The sequence below is a fragment of the Oncorhynchus gorbuscha genome, linkage group LG02 (genome assembly GCF_021184085.1).
Source record: "Oncorhynchus gorbuscha isolate QuinsamMale2020 ecotype Even-year linkage group LG02, OgorEven_v1.0, whole genome shotgun sequence".
NCBI classification, from domain to species: domain Eukaryota; kingdom Metazoa; phylum Chordata; class Actinopteri; order Salmoniformes; family Salmonidae; genus Oncorhynchus; species Oncorhynchus gorbuscha.
In genome coordinates this window covers 9,764,939-9,782,220 of record NC_060174.1, presented here as the reverse complement: position 1 = coordinate 9,782,220, position 17,282 = coordinate 9,764,939, and the positions used below count along the sequence as shown (strand labels likewise).

The 17,282-nt window shown below is 42.1% G+C and overlaps 2 protein-coding genes and 1 pseudogene across 2 annotated transcripts; 2 read left to right on the top strand and 1 right to left on the bottom strand.

Moving 5' to 3' along the window:
* Positions 1 to 23: 23 nt before the first annotated feature.
* LOC123995607 lies at positions 24 to 9,637 on the bottom strand (annotated as a pseudogene).
* Positions 9,638 to 9,760: 123 nt separating this feature from the next.
* On the top strand, positions 9,761 to 12,332 carry LOC123995598. Its single transcript, XM_046299229.1, has 5 exons — positions 9,761 to 10,022; positions 10,252 to 10,370; positions 10,600 to 10,636; positions 10,768 to 11,171; positions 12,242 to 12,332. Exons 1-5 carry the CDS (start codon positions 9,915 to 9,917, stop codon positions 12,330 to 12,332), a joined length of 759 nt encoding a protein of 252 aa, XP_046155185.1. The 5' UTR covers positions 9,761 to 9,914.
* Positions 12,333 to 12,530: 198 nt separating this feature from the next.
* On the top strand, positions 12,531 to 16,666 carry LOC123996853. The gene is made up of 3 exons (XM_046300634.1): positions 12,531 to 15,879; positions 16,043 to 16,130; positions 16,472 to 16,666. The coding sequence occupies exons 1-3, from the start codon at positions 12,556 to 12,558 to the stop codon at positions 16,648 to 16,650; spliced, it is 3,591 nt and encodes a 1,196-aa protein (XP_046156590.1). The 5' UTR covers positions 12,531 to 12,555; the 3' UTR covers positions 16,651 to 16,666.
* Positions 16,667 to 17,282: the final 616 nt, after the last annotated feature.

Below are 17,282 nucleotides of genomic sequence, written 5' to 3'. Positions count from 1 at the left end.
TTCAATCTGACCAGGATCCCAGGATCCTGGTGTCTACCCAATGTGCTGAGCACTCCTCCTGGACAGAGTCCGCGCTACATTCAGCTGCTGCAACCATGGTCTCTGTGTGAAGGCACTGTTAGAGAGTCAATCAACCAGTACAAGGTTAGGAGACCAAATCTGTGTCATAGCATTGTGAAATACTGTATATGTAATGGCCTCAATACATTAATGAAGTGCCCTTACATCCTATCCTCTCCCCATACTGAAACAACTTGTTAGGGTGAACCAATAAGACTGACACTATATACCTTCTAAGCATGATAGTTGGCTCATGATTTGTTTCAGGACTTGTCAGGGTAAACCAATAACAGCTTCTAACCCCAAGTCATAAGACTGCTGAACAATTAATCAAATGGCCACCGGACAAGTTCAACTGTTTTATTATTTGAACTTTAGTTTATTGGGTAAATATTCTTAAACTGCAAAGGGCAAGTAAACACTTCACGGAAAGATCTACACTTGTTGTATTAGCGCATGTGACAAATAAAGTTTGAGTTGATTTGATTTGACAATGGCATGAATGATTTGTTTGTATTCATTCAGGGAGGATAAGGGTATATCATAGGCAGTGATGAAGTGGTAAAACCATTGACTGGTAAATGCTGATTGCCGTTCAGGATTAAAGAAGTAACGCTCCCTATACTTTCAATGCATCTTCCACAAAAGGTGGGTAAATGCTTGAACCAAATAAAATAAAAAGTGTGTAAACAGCTTTTACATGTGTTCCCCCCACTGATTATAGGAGGCTTCTTCTGACAGTATTCACACCTTTCATAAGAAACCTCCAGAGAAATATTCATATTCACCGTAGCTGTCATTTAAACTTGGACTAACCTGGCCAAGGCCAAACAGTATATGGCGTTTTCTCTGGGTGTGCGGTCGCAGTGGAGAGGAAAGGCCTCCAGTGAGGTGGTGAGTATCTGGGCGGAGTTTGGCGAGGCAAACACAGGTCTGAGATTGGTGTCTCTGGAAATGGGCGGGAGCGGAACTCTGCTCCTCCATTGGTTGCTGTTCTGATCCCCACTCTCATCCTCCTCACATCCCTTCCTTCCACATCCCCTCTTCTTCTCTCTTTCATCCCTCGTGGCCACAGGGTGTAGCTTCGGTAGTTGAAGAGGTTTATCCTGGGATGCCAGGGCACGGAGCGGGCAGGATACATGAGATGGGCAGTTGATGGGGGTCAAACGTCGAGAGGCTGTGGACATCACCCTGATACCCGCCTTGGCCTCACTCCTCCTGGGCTTGGAGGACATCTTGGGGAGGGTGAAGCCGTCCACCAGGACCGTGTCGCCCACCCTGGTCCTGAACGGAGCCCTGTTGAGGCCCATGCAGTGCCTGGATGCTGCCCTCCTCTGCCCCAGCCTCACCCAGCCCTTTATCTGGAGGTATGTCCGCATGGGCAGGGCCATACCTGGGAGGACCACCACAGACCACAGCTTGGTGGCCAGGTGACTCACACACTCCCTGTGGCCGTACTGAAGGGTGATCCTCAGGGGGTCACGACCCTGGGGATCCCGACAGGCAAGGGTCAGAATGCTGCTGGCGATAAAGAGTTTGAGGATGGTGAGCTGGCCGCGCTCGATGGAGGCGACAGCGGGACACTTGGCGACGTCGGGGTGGGCCGTCTGGTGGCACCACTCACGGTAAGGGTGAACCCCCACCGGCTCAATGACACGCACCCCCCTCTCCAGCAGCCAGCCGGCCAGGTCCAGGTGGCCCAGAGAAGCAGCGATGTAGAGTGCCACCCGGAGCTGGAACCTGGAATAATACAGAATCAATGTATTTATAACACGTTTCAAGTTTTTTTGTCAAGTTCACAAGATCCAGTGGGTTATAAAACGGTATAGTAAAAAGCTTACTTGCAAACTCTTTCCCACAATGCAGTATTAAATATCAGGGTAAGAGAAAAACATATGAAGGAAAAAACAAGAGAATAAAGCACATGAAGGAAAAAATATCAGTACCAAGCACAGAGGGTCAGTACCATCATTATAAGCTACATACAGGGTCAGTACCATCATTATAAGCTACATACAGGGTCAGGGTCATTATAAGCTACAGGGTCAGTACCATCATTATAAGCTACATACAGGGTCAGTACCATCATTATAAGCTACATACAGGGTCAGTACCATCATTATAAGCTACATACAGGGTCAGTACCATCATTATAAGCTACATACAGGGTCAGTACCATCATTATAAGCTACATACAGGGTCAGTACCATCATTATAAGCTACATACAGGGTCAGTACCATCATTATAAGCTACATACAGGGTCAGTACCATCATTATAAGCTACATACAGGGTCAGTACCATCATTATAAGCTACATACAGGGTCAGTACCATCATTATAAGCTACCATCATTATAAGCTACAGGGTCAGTACCATCATTATAAGCTACATACAGGGTCAGTACCATCATTATAAGCTACATACAGGGTCAGTACCATCATTATAAGCTACATACAGGGTCAGTACCATCATTATAAGCTATATACAGGGTCAGTACCATCATTGTAAGCTACATACAGGGTCAGTACCATCATTGTAAGCTATATACAGGGTCAGTACCATCATTCATTGTAAGCTATATAAGCTCATTGTATATACAGGGTCAGTACCATCATTGTAAGCTACATACAGGGTCAGTACCATCATTGTAAGCTATATACAGGGTCAGTACCATCATTGTAAGCTATATACAGGGTCAGTACCATCATTGTCAGTACCATCATTGTAAGCTACATACAGGGTCAGTACCATCATTGTAAGCTATATACAGGGTCAGTACCATCATTGTAAGCTATATACAGGGTCAGTACCATCATTGTAAGCAGGGTATATTGTACAGGGTCAGTACCATCATTGTAAGCTATATACAGGGTCAGTACTATCATTGTAAGCTATATACAGGGTCAGTACTATCATTGTAAGCTATATACAGGGTCAGTACTATCATTGTAAGCTATATAAAGATTCAGTACCATCACTGTTGATAGTAAGTCTATCATACAGTTCAGTGTGTAGATGTGTATTCTGACCTCATCACAGGTCTCTCTCTAGACAGGTGTCGTTGGACGGTCAGTCTGTGTCCCAGGAAGCAGCCTCTGAGGAACTCCGCCCACCCATCCCAGGTGTCCAACCGTAGAGTAGCCCCTGGGAGACAGAAACACATGCAGGTTGTCCTCCTGGTTTCCATGAACCAAGAATGTGTTCCATACAGTCCATTTGTCTCTGTGTTACATCCATAAGGTGTTGAGCGCTTTTATTTTTTTGCATTTGCAATGCTGCAACTTCACTGACCTCTACAGTAATGCTAAGAATCAATATGAAACGTTACAGTATAAAGGCCATACCCAGGTCAATGGCGTAGTCGTGCAGCCGGTTGCAGTCGTAGAGTTGCAGGCCGGTGGGAGAGCTCAGTCTGAAGGAGCTGACGGAAGCCCACACTGCTGGGACACCAGGGTCATGAGCCTGGCCACAGACGTACTCAGGAGAAACACAGTGCCCAAGACTGAGAGGGTCTCCCCGTCACGGCACTGAACACACGCACCACCGGCTCCCGCTGAAGTATAAGACCATGGACATACAGTAAATTCACTTGTTTTACATAAATACCTATGTTGTGTTTATACACCGAGTAAACAAAACATTATGAACACCTGTTCTTTCCATGACAAAGACTGACCAGGTGAATCCAGGTGAAAGCTATGATCCCTTAATGATGTCACTTGTTAAATCCACTTCAGTGTAGATGAAGGGGAGCGGACAGGTTAAAGAAGGATTTTTAAGCCTTGAGACAATTGAGGCATAGATTGTGTATGTGTGCCATTCAGAGGGTGAATGGGCAAGACAAAATATTTAAGTGCCTTTGAACAGGGTAGTAGGTGCCAGGTGCACCGGTTTGTGTCAAGAACTGCAATGCTGCTTTCACACTGACAGTTTCCTGTGTGTATCATGAATGGTCCATCACCCAAAGAACATCCAGCCAACTTGGCACAACTGTTGGAAGCATTGGAGTCAACATGGGCCAGCATCCCTGGGGAACGCTTGCAAACACCTTGTAGAGTCCATGTCCCAACGAATTGAGGCTGTTCTGATGGAAAAGGCGGGGTGCAACTCAATATTAGGAAGGTGTTTCTAATGTTTGGTACACTCAGTATATATAAGTTAGGAGTCATATAATTACAGGGGTAAGATGAAGTGGCTCCTTTGCACTGATCTTAGGTCTGGTTTGTGTTTTTACTGCTAATGGTAAAGGTTAGGATTTGGTGAGAGTAAACTGATCCTAGATCTGTGCCCAAGGGCAATTTCTATCCAGAGACAAATCAAAGGTCCATGCTATTTAAATGTATAATCTACCACCATCTCGTGGCTCAAATTTGTAACAACATTCTCTAATTCATGTGCTGTACTGAGTTTTGTTCTATCACATTGAACACTAATCTGGGTGCAGATTAAATTGAACACTAATCTGGGTGAAAATTAAATTGAAGACTGATCTGGGTGCAGATTAAATTGTTAACAGAAATATTATGAATATGTGTTTCAATGAACCCAAAGGGCCTCTTCTCCTACTATACGGCTGCTGTGCTCTACTGTACTCTACTGTACTCTATCTGTGTACTCTACTGTACTCTACTGTAGTCTGCTGTACTCTGTCTGTGTACTCTGTACTCTGCTGCTCTGTCTGTGTACTCTGTCTCTGTACTCTACTGTAGCTCTGTCTGCTGTGCTCTCTGACTGTACTCTACTGTACTCTGTCTACTGTACTCTGTCTGTTCTACTGTGCTCTGTACTGTACTCTACTACTGTACTACTGGGTATACAGACTCTTCAGATACTGTTAGCGAACACCAGACTGAGGTGGAGGCGATTACATGGGGAAAAGGTTTATGACTGTAAGGGTGTTTGGTACAAAGGCAACACTACATCGGGCCACATTTCAGCTCTATCCCAGGTCAACCCTACAATACTATAGATTTCCACTCTAGTCAACCAGCAAGAAGGAGAGACAGACAAGGTCTGGCTTTGACTATGTCAATGATGGGATGTGTAAGTAAGGAGTAAGGAACACAAAATAAACATTATTCTGATGGTTAAATTTGTACTTAGATACATAACCACTCTCCTATGTTAGCAAATCTTCCACAGAACTTTGTGGAACAGAGTGAGTTCTGTACCCTGTCTGGCTCTGGACATGTACCCAGGGACCTCTGTACTTGGTATAAAGCAACACTTCACACTCACCATAACAGCAGTGTTCTTACTAACCAAAAGATGTCACTCTACCATAACCATGGTCTTGGTTGAGCAAGGGCAATCAATACTTTAAGTCTCAAGCAGGGTGACCTCAACATACTATATATCACCATACTATATACCACCACACTATACAGTGGGGCAAAAAAGTATTTAAAATTTGAAGCAGACAAAATTAATTTGTAAATTGGGAGGTGCCAGAACAAAGAGTGGGTGCTAGAGGGGGGTTCTGTGGTACCAGAACTCATGAGAAAAAATATCACCTATTATAATAGAGCATTGAATGCATATCATCACATTTGGGTAGAGCCACTTATAGAAGGTGCACACATGGGGAACATTTTTAGTAGCCTAGGGTCCGGGAAAGTGTTGGCCTTTTTAAAACCGCATTTCGTGCAATTCTAGCCACGGGTTCGAGCTGGCCCTTATTTGGCAAAAACATCTTTTCCACTGGATTTGACAGCTTGTTAGGCTGGCTAGCTAGTAATTTTACATGACTGGAGACTTTGGCATTATCTTTTTTTAATCAGCACAAATGATCGAAATGTCAGGCTACTTTGACACTGACAAACTGAGTAACTGAGATCAATAAAATCGACCTTGTCTTGAATCCATCAATAGCCTATAGGCCTAGGTTTGTGGAGAAACATATAGTAGGCTACAATATGAGGAGGAAATTAGTCCTAAAAATGCTTTCCAGTTTCACTGACTCACCCAATGATGCGCAGCTCACTCGCTGGAGATTGTCGATGCGCTCGTGTCAAAAGCCTATCTCTCCCTCTCTCTGTTTTGTAAAACAATGTTTGGGAGTTGATCAAATATTTTGGTAGTCTACAGCATAGTCTTGTCTTTTCAGCAAGAGTCATTGCTTTTCAACCTGTGTTTTCCCTCGATTGTATTTGAAATATTGCAAAAGGCCTGTTTTGTCTGCCTGCTGTATTTTCACTGACAGATTTGCCTCGCGTTCCCGACTGTAGGCTATTCTTTGTTATTGGGCTACAATCCGCAGCTCGGCTATTTAAAAAAAAAGAAGCTATTGGTCCTCTGTAGCTAAATTATAGGGCTTCTCATGACGTATTAGGCTATTCTGAATGATTTAATTTATTTCTGAACAGACAGCAGTAATTCCGTAACTTTAGAAAATTCCTCCAGAACCCTTCATGCAGCTATGATTCTATAAGGAAACAAATGATGAAGTGCAACTCTGGAGAGATGAGGGGGCAGGATAATTGACGAAGAGGCAACTAATGAACTTTGATCGCTTTTATTATAATTGTTACATAGCAAAAAGTGAAAATTATTTTTTAACATGGCACGAGAGGTACCGGATTCGGCCAAATAGGTTCCGGAACAAAGCAGTCCAGAACGGAAGGTGCCGGATCCTGTTCTGGCATGATCCGGCTCAAATTAAGCACTGATTTGAAGTACCTAGGCCTCTACCTGCTGAGTATAAAGATTATTAAACTAGATTCTAGTTGAGATTCAGTGGGCTTGTCATTCACAGTACTGATGAAAAATCAAGTATATTTGATCTAAATGTGGATATACGAGGACATCTAGTGGTCACCGGATTTAAAAAAAAATCCATGCAAGCTATCTTTGTTTAGCATGCGATGCCATATATTTGACGCAGGTATTTATTTTTCAACCATGTAGTCATTGACCCGAACAAAATATAATTGTATGACCTATGCCTCCTTGTACCGGCGTTGTTGCACCCCTTTACTTAACTGGCATGTAGGGAGAACACCTTCTGTATTCCTTTACTTATATTCAATGTGTCGTCATGCATTTGTGCATGCACGCTGTTAACGGTCATATCCGTCTTTCTAGCTAAACCATTAGTTGAGAACAGCTTTATCAACCAGTATTTTATTCACCTTTTTTAACCATGCACGATAGAACACCTTTATTAAAGCCTTGCAACTCATTGGGACCTCATTTACCATGGGTCATAGTTGGCACCTTTATTTAACCATGTAGGCTAGTTGCATTTATTTCCACCATGGATTTGACACCTTGTTTAGGCTGGCTACACCTTGTTTAGGCTGGCTAGCTAGGTAGAACACCTTTATTTAACCATGTAGGCTAATTGAGAACACCTTTATTTAACCATGTAGCTAGTTGATGAACACCTTTATTTAACCATGTAGGCTAGCTAAACACCTTTATTTAACCATGTAGGCTAGTTGAGAACACCTTTATTTAACCAATGGTAGGCTAAACTGAGAAAAATCATTTTTAACCATGTAGGCTATTTGATGTTGTTGTTTAACCATGACTAGTTGAGAACATTTTTAACCATTTAACTACCTTTATTTAACCATTTAGGCTAGTTGAGAACACCTTTATTTAACCAAAGTTCCAGCACTAACGGATATTTAACCATGTAGGCTATTGAGAACACCTTTATTTAACCATTTATTTAACCATGTAGGCTCACGAATAGCGGAGAACACCTTTAAAATAACCATGTGACCACAAGGCGTTGAGAACATTCTTTATTTAACCATGTAGGCTAGTTGAGAACACCTTTATTTAAATTGTTATGCTAGTTGGCTTCACCTTTATTTAAAGTAGGCTGAGTTTTTTTAGAACAGCTGTATTTTCCATATTACTAACCATTTAACCATGTAGGCTAGTAATACTAGCAACACCTTTCATTTAACCATGATTTCACCTTTATTTAACCATGTAAAAACACCTGTAGGCTAGTTGAGAACACCTTTATTTAACCATGTAGGCTAGTTGAAAACCTTTATTTAACCATTTTTGATTTGATTTGATTGATTAGTTGAGACCACTAGTTGAGAACACCTTTATTTAACCATGTAGGCTAGTTGAGAACACCTTTATTTAACCATGTAGGCTAGTTGAGAACACCTTTATTTAACCATGTAGGCTAGTTGAGAACACCTTTATTTAACCATGTAGGCTAGTTGAGAACACCTTTATTTAACCATGTAGGCTAGTTGAGAACACCTTTATTTAACCATGTAGGCTAGTTGAGAACACCTTTATTTAACCATGTAGGCTAGTTGAGAACACCTTTATTTAACCATGTAGGCTAGTTGAGAACACCTTTATTTAACCATGTAGGCTAGTTGAGAACACCTTTATTTAACCATGTAGGCTAGTTGAGAACACCTTTATTTAACCATGTAGGCTAGTTGAGAACACCTTTATTTAAACACATTTAACCATGTAGGCTAGTTGAGAACACCTTTATTTAACCATGTAGGCTAGTTGAGAACACCTTTATTTAACCATGTAGGCTAGTTGAGAACACCTTTATTTAACCATGTAGGCTAGTTGAGAACACCTTTATTTAACCATGTAGGCTAGTTGAGAACACCTTTATTTAACCATGTAGGCTAGTTGAGAACACCTTTATTTAACCATGTAGGCTAGTTGAGAACACCTTTATTTAACCAGGTAGGCTAGTTGAGAACACCTTTATTTAACCAGGTAGGCTAGTTGAGAACAAGTTCTCATTTGCAACTGCGACCTGGCCAAGATAAAGCAAAGCAGTTCGACAGATACAACGACACAGAGTTACACATGGAGTAAACAATTAACAAGTCAATAACACAGTAGGGGAAAAAAGGGGAGTCTATATACATTGTGTGCAAAAGGCGTGAGGTAGGCGAATAATTACAATTTTGCAGATTAACACTGGAGTGATAAATGATCAGATGGTCATGTACAGGTAGAGATATTGGTGTGCAAAAGAGCAGAAAAGTAAATAAATAAAAACAGTATGGGGATGAGGTAGGTAAAAATGGGGGGCTATTTGCCGATAGACTGTAATAAGATATACCTTCAAGACTGCTTGTGTTTAATCCTGAATCCAGTTGCCCCTCTTGTACTGCGATAAAACAATAGGCAAGCCATGAACCTTATGGAGAAGTGCATGTGTTTTGCAGACACACCTGGGTTCTAGACTGGCTGAGGTAAACATTTTAGGAAAGCCTGGGTTTTTAAATCCCGGTGAAAGCAGATATGACAAGGTTTGTCAATGTCATGTTGCCCTTCCATTTAGATGAAACTAGAGAAAAGGATCATTTTTCTTCTCTTAATCCACATTTTCTAGCAAAAAAACATGTTCATGCTTTAGGGCTGGTGGGCTGCAAATATATTGGTAAAATATAAAGTGTGTGTGTGTGTGGGGGGGGGGGGGGGGTAGTGGATATAATGGGGTATAGGCCTAATTGTTGTTATGAGGAGGTGAAATTTCAACCACAGGATGATGTCATCATTGTAAACTAAATTCAGCATAGCCAAACCTTGTTATAAAATAGGTTGAATTTGTACCTTTGAAACCATGTCAGATTTTCAAAATTATATACACTTTAAGAAAAAAACAATAGGCAGCACCTCAGCCCGGGATCGAACCCCATCCAGGGTTTTAACTGCTTAGCTTTAATATGTCACTGACTACTACCAATATGCTACTGTGAGAATTATTATTGAGAGATCTCTTAATAACAAAATATATTCAGTGTTAATATCGAAGTCATTCTAAGGGGTAGGTTTGACAAAGCAAATGAGTGAGTCTTTGACATGAAGACAGTGGTTAGATTCTGCCATTGGGACTGCTCTGATGTTTCCATTCTCTCCTGGTTATGACCATAGAGCCTTGTCCCAGTCTCTAGACCTGCCTGTCTGTGTGGTGGATGACCACCTGACCTCTGAAGCTGTCAATGAGATGGTAAGTTGACCTTGTCATTTCATATTACAACATTAATCCAATAAAATGTTATAGTGATGCTATCATTGGCAATGTTGACGTACCACAACCATCTCTGTTGTGTTGCAGTTGTTTAATTGGCCCAACGTTGCCAATGCTCCTCCACTCTTTAACAGTTAATAATTATTTCAGTATGATATTTGTTGTATATTAAGTTTGATTATTTGCAATATAATTACATTTCTACCAGGAGCAGAGCAATTCTACCAGGAGCAGAGCAACCTCAGTGATGGAAACCACAGAAGAGGGGAAGCTCAACAATGTAGAACATCTGACACTTATGGACTTCCTTCAAAACCTAACTGAGAAGTATGTTCTGTTTTCTTTGGTACTATCACACCTTCAAGGAAATAGGATCAAATTAGAAACTGATCAATCGGAAAAAAAATGTTCAGTGCTAGAAAAGTTGTCACATTGCAATTTTGCCAAAACAACTGACACAAAGCAAGTATAACTTCACGATCAGGCAAATAATTAAATAAAAACAATTCTGCCACGCATCCTGATATGACAACATTTATAACAATATTGTTTTCAGGCAATGGAGGGGGATTCGTGAGGGCATGTTTGACCCGGTAAGATCATGTTACTGACAATTTAATTAGATTACCATGAAAACTCTGCCTAATGTTTAACCTTGTTCATAAGCTTTTGAAAGACACACTATGCAACATTTTAAAACACTTATTCTGTTTCTGGAATACAGCTGACAAAACAACAGCTTGCCGGCTTGTGTCTGAGGATTGTCCAGTTTTTATCGGACAAGCTGATGCAGATCATCATCCCAGGTCTTTACGAACTACTGGGCATCCAAGATGCTGCCTCCTCTCCATTGTCACAGAGATCTCTCTCAGCGTCACTCACCAGTCTGTTAGACGATAAGACTAACACCAAGTCCCGCGTGAGATTTACTGAGGCTGGTGTACCTAAGAGGCCAGGCAGTCGAAAGTCTTACAATAGCTTTCGCATCCCGACTCCCTACCCTTCCTCCAACTGTGTGGAGCAGGAAGAGGAAGAAGAGCAGGAATCACAACAACTTAAGTTCAAGGAGATTTACCTGACTAAGGGCTGTCTGGGCAGTGGAAGCTACCTGCCCAATGGGGCCATGAGGTAAGTCCCATGATGGTAGTGACTGTCCATTACTGTTTATGACTTATCAACCATCATTTACTTTCTCATATAAAATATTTATTTGATGACTTTATTACTTCATTCCAAGTCATCAACTCATCTCTATAGAGCTGCTGCTTATCCTGTCTGACAAAATCACTATTTTAGTAGTTCTTCTAAGTAAATAAGACCTACTTTTATGACCGCTGAACACCAACTGTCAATCACTTAGATCATGTATTTCCAGGTAGAGAATCCTCGCAACGCAACTGCTTTTTATCTCTCTCATGCATTCTCTCGTCTCTCCGTCTCAGTCAATGAGGTTTCCGTATCTGCTCCACACAGAGTGGACAAGCAAGTGGGCGTGCAATGGATTATGGGAATTAATTGCCATATTTTCTGTGCTAAACTATGTAGAATATTGGCCTGTTGGAAACTACAACTCCCTACTACATTGCATAGTTCGTGCTTGATCTGATTTATCTCTACAGAAACTGAGCATCGAGCTTACAGAAGAAGAAAAAAATTAACTATATGGAATTCAAATAATTGAGCCGACGTCGGTTAATTAGTTGTTTAAAAAACGAAAAATAACAAAAATGTTGGTTAAATGCTCAGCTCTAGATTCTAATGACATCATCAGTGTGCATCCTGTGATTTTAACAAATTATGAGTAGGAATTGCCTACTAATTGGTTGATGATGTCATAGAAAACACTTATCTTCCTCTTTCTACAAAACATAGAAATGCCCATTTTTCACATATGCTGATGTTGGGGTGGTGCTGGAGATGATGAATATGAAGTTGAAACATTTAGAAATTTCCCTTTAACATTTCTTCAAACTGCCTTGTATTTATGATTGTCCTTGAAGTTACAGTATTTGAAGTTTATAGCAATTTGGATTTTTGTGGAGGATAGATATTGCCAGGATAGATATATATCTACAGGCCAGTTTCAATACAAATGACTTATGACAATGGTGCAGATGTATTTGACACACTGAATGTGCATCACAGCCTAACATATTATTTGTTTGACTTTGATGATTTCTGTTGTTTTTTCCCCCAAGGACTCTAACCTCTCTGTCTGATGTGCAGAAGAAAACAACCAACTCTGAGACACTACAAGTCCTCTTAGGTGTCTCAGAGGACACCCTTTAACCTGTGTGCAGGACAGCCTGCAAGGTTCTCTCTCCAAACTTGCATGCATGTCCAATTTCCCATCTGGAAGTGCAGGCTCTATGATGCTAACCCCTGCTGTAATGGCAGAGTTGGCTAAAGATGTCAAGTCGGCCTTATCAGTGGTCGTTAAGAGTGCCTCCGCTAGCCAAACCTCTCTAGTGACACCGGTAAGGGAGACTCACAGACCAAGGTGACTGAGAGCATGGTGAGAGAGCTGGCTGCTAAACTTGAAAAAGTTGACCAAGAGAGCAAGAGTCTAACAGGGCAAGTCATGACCACCATCTCTGACACAATGTTGGCTTTTGTTGACGAGAACGAACAGAATTTGCTGGAAGATCTGAAGGACAAGATCACATTTTTGGCATCGCATGTTGGCTTCATTGAGGATCTTGATGCCCTGATAAGGAAATACGAGAGCAGCTACAATATTAGTGAATCTGGTTCCTCCTGCACGCTCACATCTAAGAGCATCCAAAAACTCTCCAGCCGGGAGTTTCAAACATCAGCAATACAAGCAGTGAGTGGAATTCTTGCCAAAAAAGTCAGTAGTTTGAGCTTTCCTAGTTCAGTCGTTCAGTCTGAGTTAACAGGTGCTGTGTCAGGTCAAACATTGTCTGGCATTGTAAAGACAGAGTCAATTCACCCAGTGGGCTCAGCAGCGTCAGTAGTTGTTAAGACTTTCGTGTCAGATATGAAGTCCTTGGCTGAATCTGAAGAGAGTCCCCAACAGAAGAGTGCCTGGTCTGCTGCTGTTCACATTTACCACAGCATCCAAAACAACTTGAAAGATTATTTCGGCAAGCTTCAGCGATGTGCCTTAAAGAGCATTGTCACATCTGATGACAACATCACAAATGCTGAGTTTAAGGAGACAGTTCCACTTCCTTGCTTAGACATGAAATATAGGCCCAGTAAGAGTGAGCCTCAGTTGCCAGAGTCCACTGGTGAAGTTACTTTACAAAGAGGCCTAAGTGAGAGCTCAAAACCTCTTTGGGCACAAACTGAGTCAGAAGAAAGCAAGCTCCTTCTGACAACTTGCACCAAAGAAGTCATCTCAGAGCTTCTGGTCTTGTACAACACTGAGATGTCAAAGGAGGACCCCCTGTACACTGTTGGAGAAAAAGGATCAGACTTCTCTATTGAGAGACAACAATTTGTAGAGGGCGTTCTGGCTCAGCTTGGGGATATCTCCCATTCCAGGGCCTCATCACCAATAGTAAATGAGTTCCCCTGTCAAGTTGAGGCCAGCAGAAGTAAGGCCACAGCTTCTTTGACCAGTCTGTTAGATTGCATGAAAAAACTCTCAAGTGAGGAATTCAAGAGAGACGCCACTCAAGCAGTGAGTGAGTTCCTAGTTAAAAAGTCCAACAGTAGCTTAACTAGTGCACATCCTGCTTATTCTGTAGCATCCAGGTCTTGTTCCGTTCAAAACCAGAGAACCTTGTCAAAGGATATTTGTGAGGATTCTGCTGCCTTTGGCATCGTTGACACATTTGTGGAAGACCTGCAGAGCTTGGCGCAACCTGCAGAAGTAGAGGAGAGAGAACCTGACCTCCAGGTAAATGCACAAAAGCTACAGAGCAGGATCTGGTCTGCTACCACTAGTTTATATAACAATATTAAAAAGACATTAAAGGGCTTCACCATTCACCGGCGGAAGTCAGACGTGCAGAGAAGAATGTCTAGCCATACACCCACAGAGGACTCTGGACATCTTGTGACTAAGGAGTACCTTGGTTTGGCAAGCCAGAACTTGACGCAAGCTAGTAAGAGTGTGCCTCACTTGCCCAGTTTGAACCAGGAAGTGACTCTACACATGGGTGTCAGCGAGAGTTCAAAACTTCTCTGGACTGAAACAGACGAGGGTCTAATGAACAATGGTACCAAACAGGTCATTTCAACAATCTTGACCTCATGCGAGGATCAGACATCAAATGCACCTTGCTTCTCCATAGTAGGAAAGAAAATATCTGATATGTCCCTTGAGGTCAACATGTTGGTAGGTGGTGTTCTGTCTCAGCTGAAGGACATCTCCTTGTCAAGGTCCCCAACACCATGTGAAGACATGTTTGAACGTCTCCAAGGTTCTCCTGAGCGAACCTCTCCAGTAAGTCTAGATTGCAGCACGGCTGCCTCCAAAGGCATTGCATCTTCCCACAGTCTTTCAACAAAGAGCCTCCAAAAACTCTCTAGTCATGAGTTCCAAACCAAAGCTGAGAAAGGAGTGAGTGAGGTCCTCTCTAGATCATTTAACATTGTGGAGGAAGGTACAACAGATAAGTACCTCCAGTCTGTATCTACATCCACCACATCTACTGATATTATACAAACCATGGTGAAAGACCAGCAGGAGCTCCCCCAGACCACCCAATCATCTGACATGGTATCTGGAACCTCCCTGCTCACCACTGGACAGGTTTCTGAGAAAAGGATCCGGTCTGTTGCTCGTAACATCTACTACAGTCTGCAAAGTAAGATTACGGAGTTTCTCAGAAAAGATCTTCAAAGATCAGACACAACACTTGGTTCAATCCAAATCTTTACATATCAAAGCAGTCCTGCATCACAAAGAACAAGTCTTGGCCATCTTGAGGTCAACCAGAGCAGTGTTACACCTGGTGGAAACGATGCCTGTGTGGACATTCCGCACAAATTACTATCTAAAACCACTGAGCTCTCGGGATCCATGCTGGAGGATATTGGCACGATCCGTTGTAGGAGTGCTGACAGCCAAAATACAAGAAATACCTCTTCTTCACGCTCCTCCATCTCTGTAACACCTACTTCAAAATTAAGGCAGTCGAAATGGCACTTTGCCTTACCCGGGACTCCCATCCCCACTGAGTTTCCTGCTCAGATTGACTTTCCCATTGTTAGAAACACAATCATTGAGGACTTCTTTCACACAGAGGACTTACTTCCTGTAACCTTTGTGGACAAAGTCAGGCAAGCTGCTGGGGTGGTAGTGGACATTATGGTGGAAAGTGTTGAGAACACACAGGAAGATGGACAGGGTGCTTCTCATCTTGACGACCTCCGATCTGCTGTTAGGAAATTGAGAAAAATCATTTCCACTTGGACCATCCACATTTTCAGTCATGAATTGGTGGATAAAGTGATAGCCCTTCAGGACAGCCACAGCACTCCACAGGTCTTAACATTGGAAGCAGCCAAAAGTGCTTCAGACTCCATTCTTTCAAGGCTGAAATGGGGAAAGGAACAATGTGCCATATCCAAGGAGCTCTCCTCTCAGCTTCTCCAGATATTTGCTGAAGAGACAGTGAAGTGCTTCCTGAGACAGTGGTCAGATGAGTATGAAAACATAAACTTTGATGTTTCAGTCCAGAACGAACCAAAGACTTCTACTTGCATGGTCATTCTTCAAATGATCACCAAAGCCACTGCTGAATGTTATTTTGAGTCCGCTACCAGCGTGGCCACCAGTGACATTGTAGAAGGCGTGTTTGATTTGGAAAGGGATACCATCAGCACAACTGGAGAGCAGGTCCTCACCTTTAACACAAAGGTATAGTACACATATTTCATGAATAACACTACTGTTGACCTTTTGGGAGATACATGATTATTTGTGTCATGGCTTTGCACTGCTTCTTTGCAATTGATATGCTGTACTTTAAGATATCGAAAAAATTTCAGTTTGTTTTAATGTGCCTTTTCCCACCAACCAGGCTTCCAAGAAAGTTAGTAAGAACCTCTGTCCTCAAGAGTCTCTGGAGTACCAGCCTCAGAACATTTCCCCTACTGTGTACTTTACAGGTATGCCCTACTGCAGTTTAGGCTGCTGCTCAGTCAAGACTGAGACATTATCCCTTTACCATTCCACTAATTCATTTGGAAAGACATTGTACTCCTCTGAGTTGTTACCTATGACATACTGTACTGTGGGCTGGGTGGTAGCCTAGTGGGTTAAGAGGTTGGGCCAGTAACCGATAGGTTGCTGGTTCAGAATCCCTGAGTTCACGAGGCAAAATCTGTCAATGTGCTCTTGAGCAAGGCACTTAATCCTAATTGCTCCTTGTAAGTCTCTCTAGATAAGAGTGTCTGATAAATGAGTAAAAATGTAAATTGATGGCATGCTGGATGGTCTTTCGTTGCAGAGACGATGACAACATCTCATGGCTCCTTTTCTCCAGAGGGAATTTATGATATCGCATCGTCCTTCCCACTTGAAGAGAAGAGTCGCAAACCCTCCCTTTTCACCAGATTGTCTAGATCCATCACGAAAGGCTTTCTCAGCCCATTCAAATCTTCAAGGAAAACCAAATTATTTAAATAAATTCCTCATTATAACAACGAGAGCATTCATTTGTTCAGATGAAAATCTAATCGTATTGGTCACATACGCCGAAAACAACTGTGAGAGGCTTTATTACGAGCCCATTCCCAACAATGCAGAGTTAAAAAGTAAGAAAATATTTTCTAAATAGTAACACAATAACAATAACAAGGCTATATACAAGGAGTACCAGTACCGAGTCAATGTGCATGGGTGTGAGGTAGTCGAGGTAATACAGTATGTACATGTAGGTAAGGGTAAAAGTGACTAGGCAATCAGGATAGATAATAAACACAGTAGCAGCAGCTAGTGTGAAAGTCGGTCAGTGTCACAGTGAATGTGTGGGTAGAGTGTAGTGAGTGTTGCATCGAGCCAATTCAAGAGAGTCAGTGGAAAACAATTAGAAAAATACATCAATAACAAAGGGGGTCAATGCAAATAGTGCAGGTGGACATTTAATTAACGTTCAGCAGTCTAATGACTTGGGGGTAGAAGCTGTTCAGCAGTCTAATGACTTGGGGGTAGAAGCTGTTCAGCAGTCTAATGACTTGGGGGTAGAAGCTGTTCAGCAGTCTAATGACTTGGGGGTAGAAGCTGTTCAGCAGTCTAATGACTTGGGGGTAGAAGCTGTT

Excerpts from the sequence above, each read along its gene's own strand:
- LOC123995598 (XM_046299229.1), top strand. The coding sequence starts at position 9,915 with ATGTTTCCATTCTCTCCTGGTTATGACCATAGAGCCTTGTCCCAGTCT. Across the intron at positions 10,023-10,251 it reads CTGAAGCTGTCAATGAGATG|GAGCAGAGCAATTCTACCAG; the intron begins GTAAGTTGACCT and ends CATTTCTACCAG. Across the intron at positions 10,637-10,767 it reads GTGAGGGCATGTTTGACCCG|CTGACAAAACAACAGCTTGC; the intron begins GTAAGATCATGT and ends TCTGGAATACAG.
- LOC123996853 (XM_046300634.1), top strand. The coding sequence starts at position 12,556 with ATGGTGAGAGAGCTGGCTGCTAAACTTGAAAAAGTTGACCAAGAGAGC. Across the intron at positions 15,880-16,042 it reads TCCTCACCTTTAACACAAAG|GCTTCCAAGAAAGTTAGTAA; the intron begins GTATAGTACACA and ends CCCACCAACCAG. Across the intron at positions 16,131-16,471 it reads CCCTACTGTGTACTTTACAG|AGACGATGACAACATCTCAT; the intron begins GTATGCCCTACT and ends CTTTCGTTGCAG.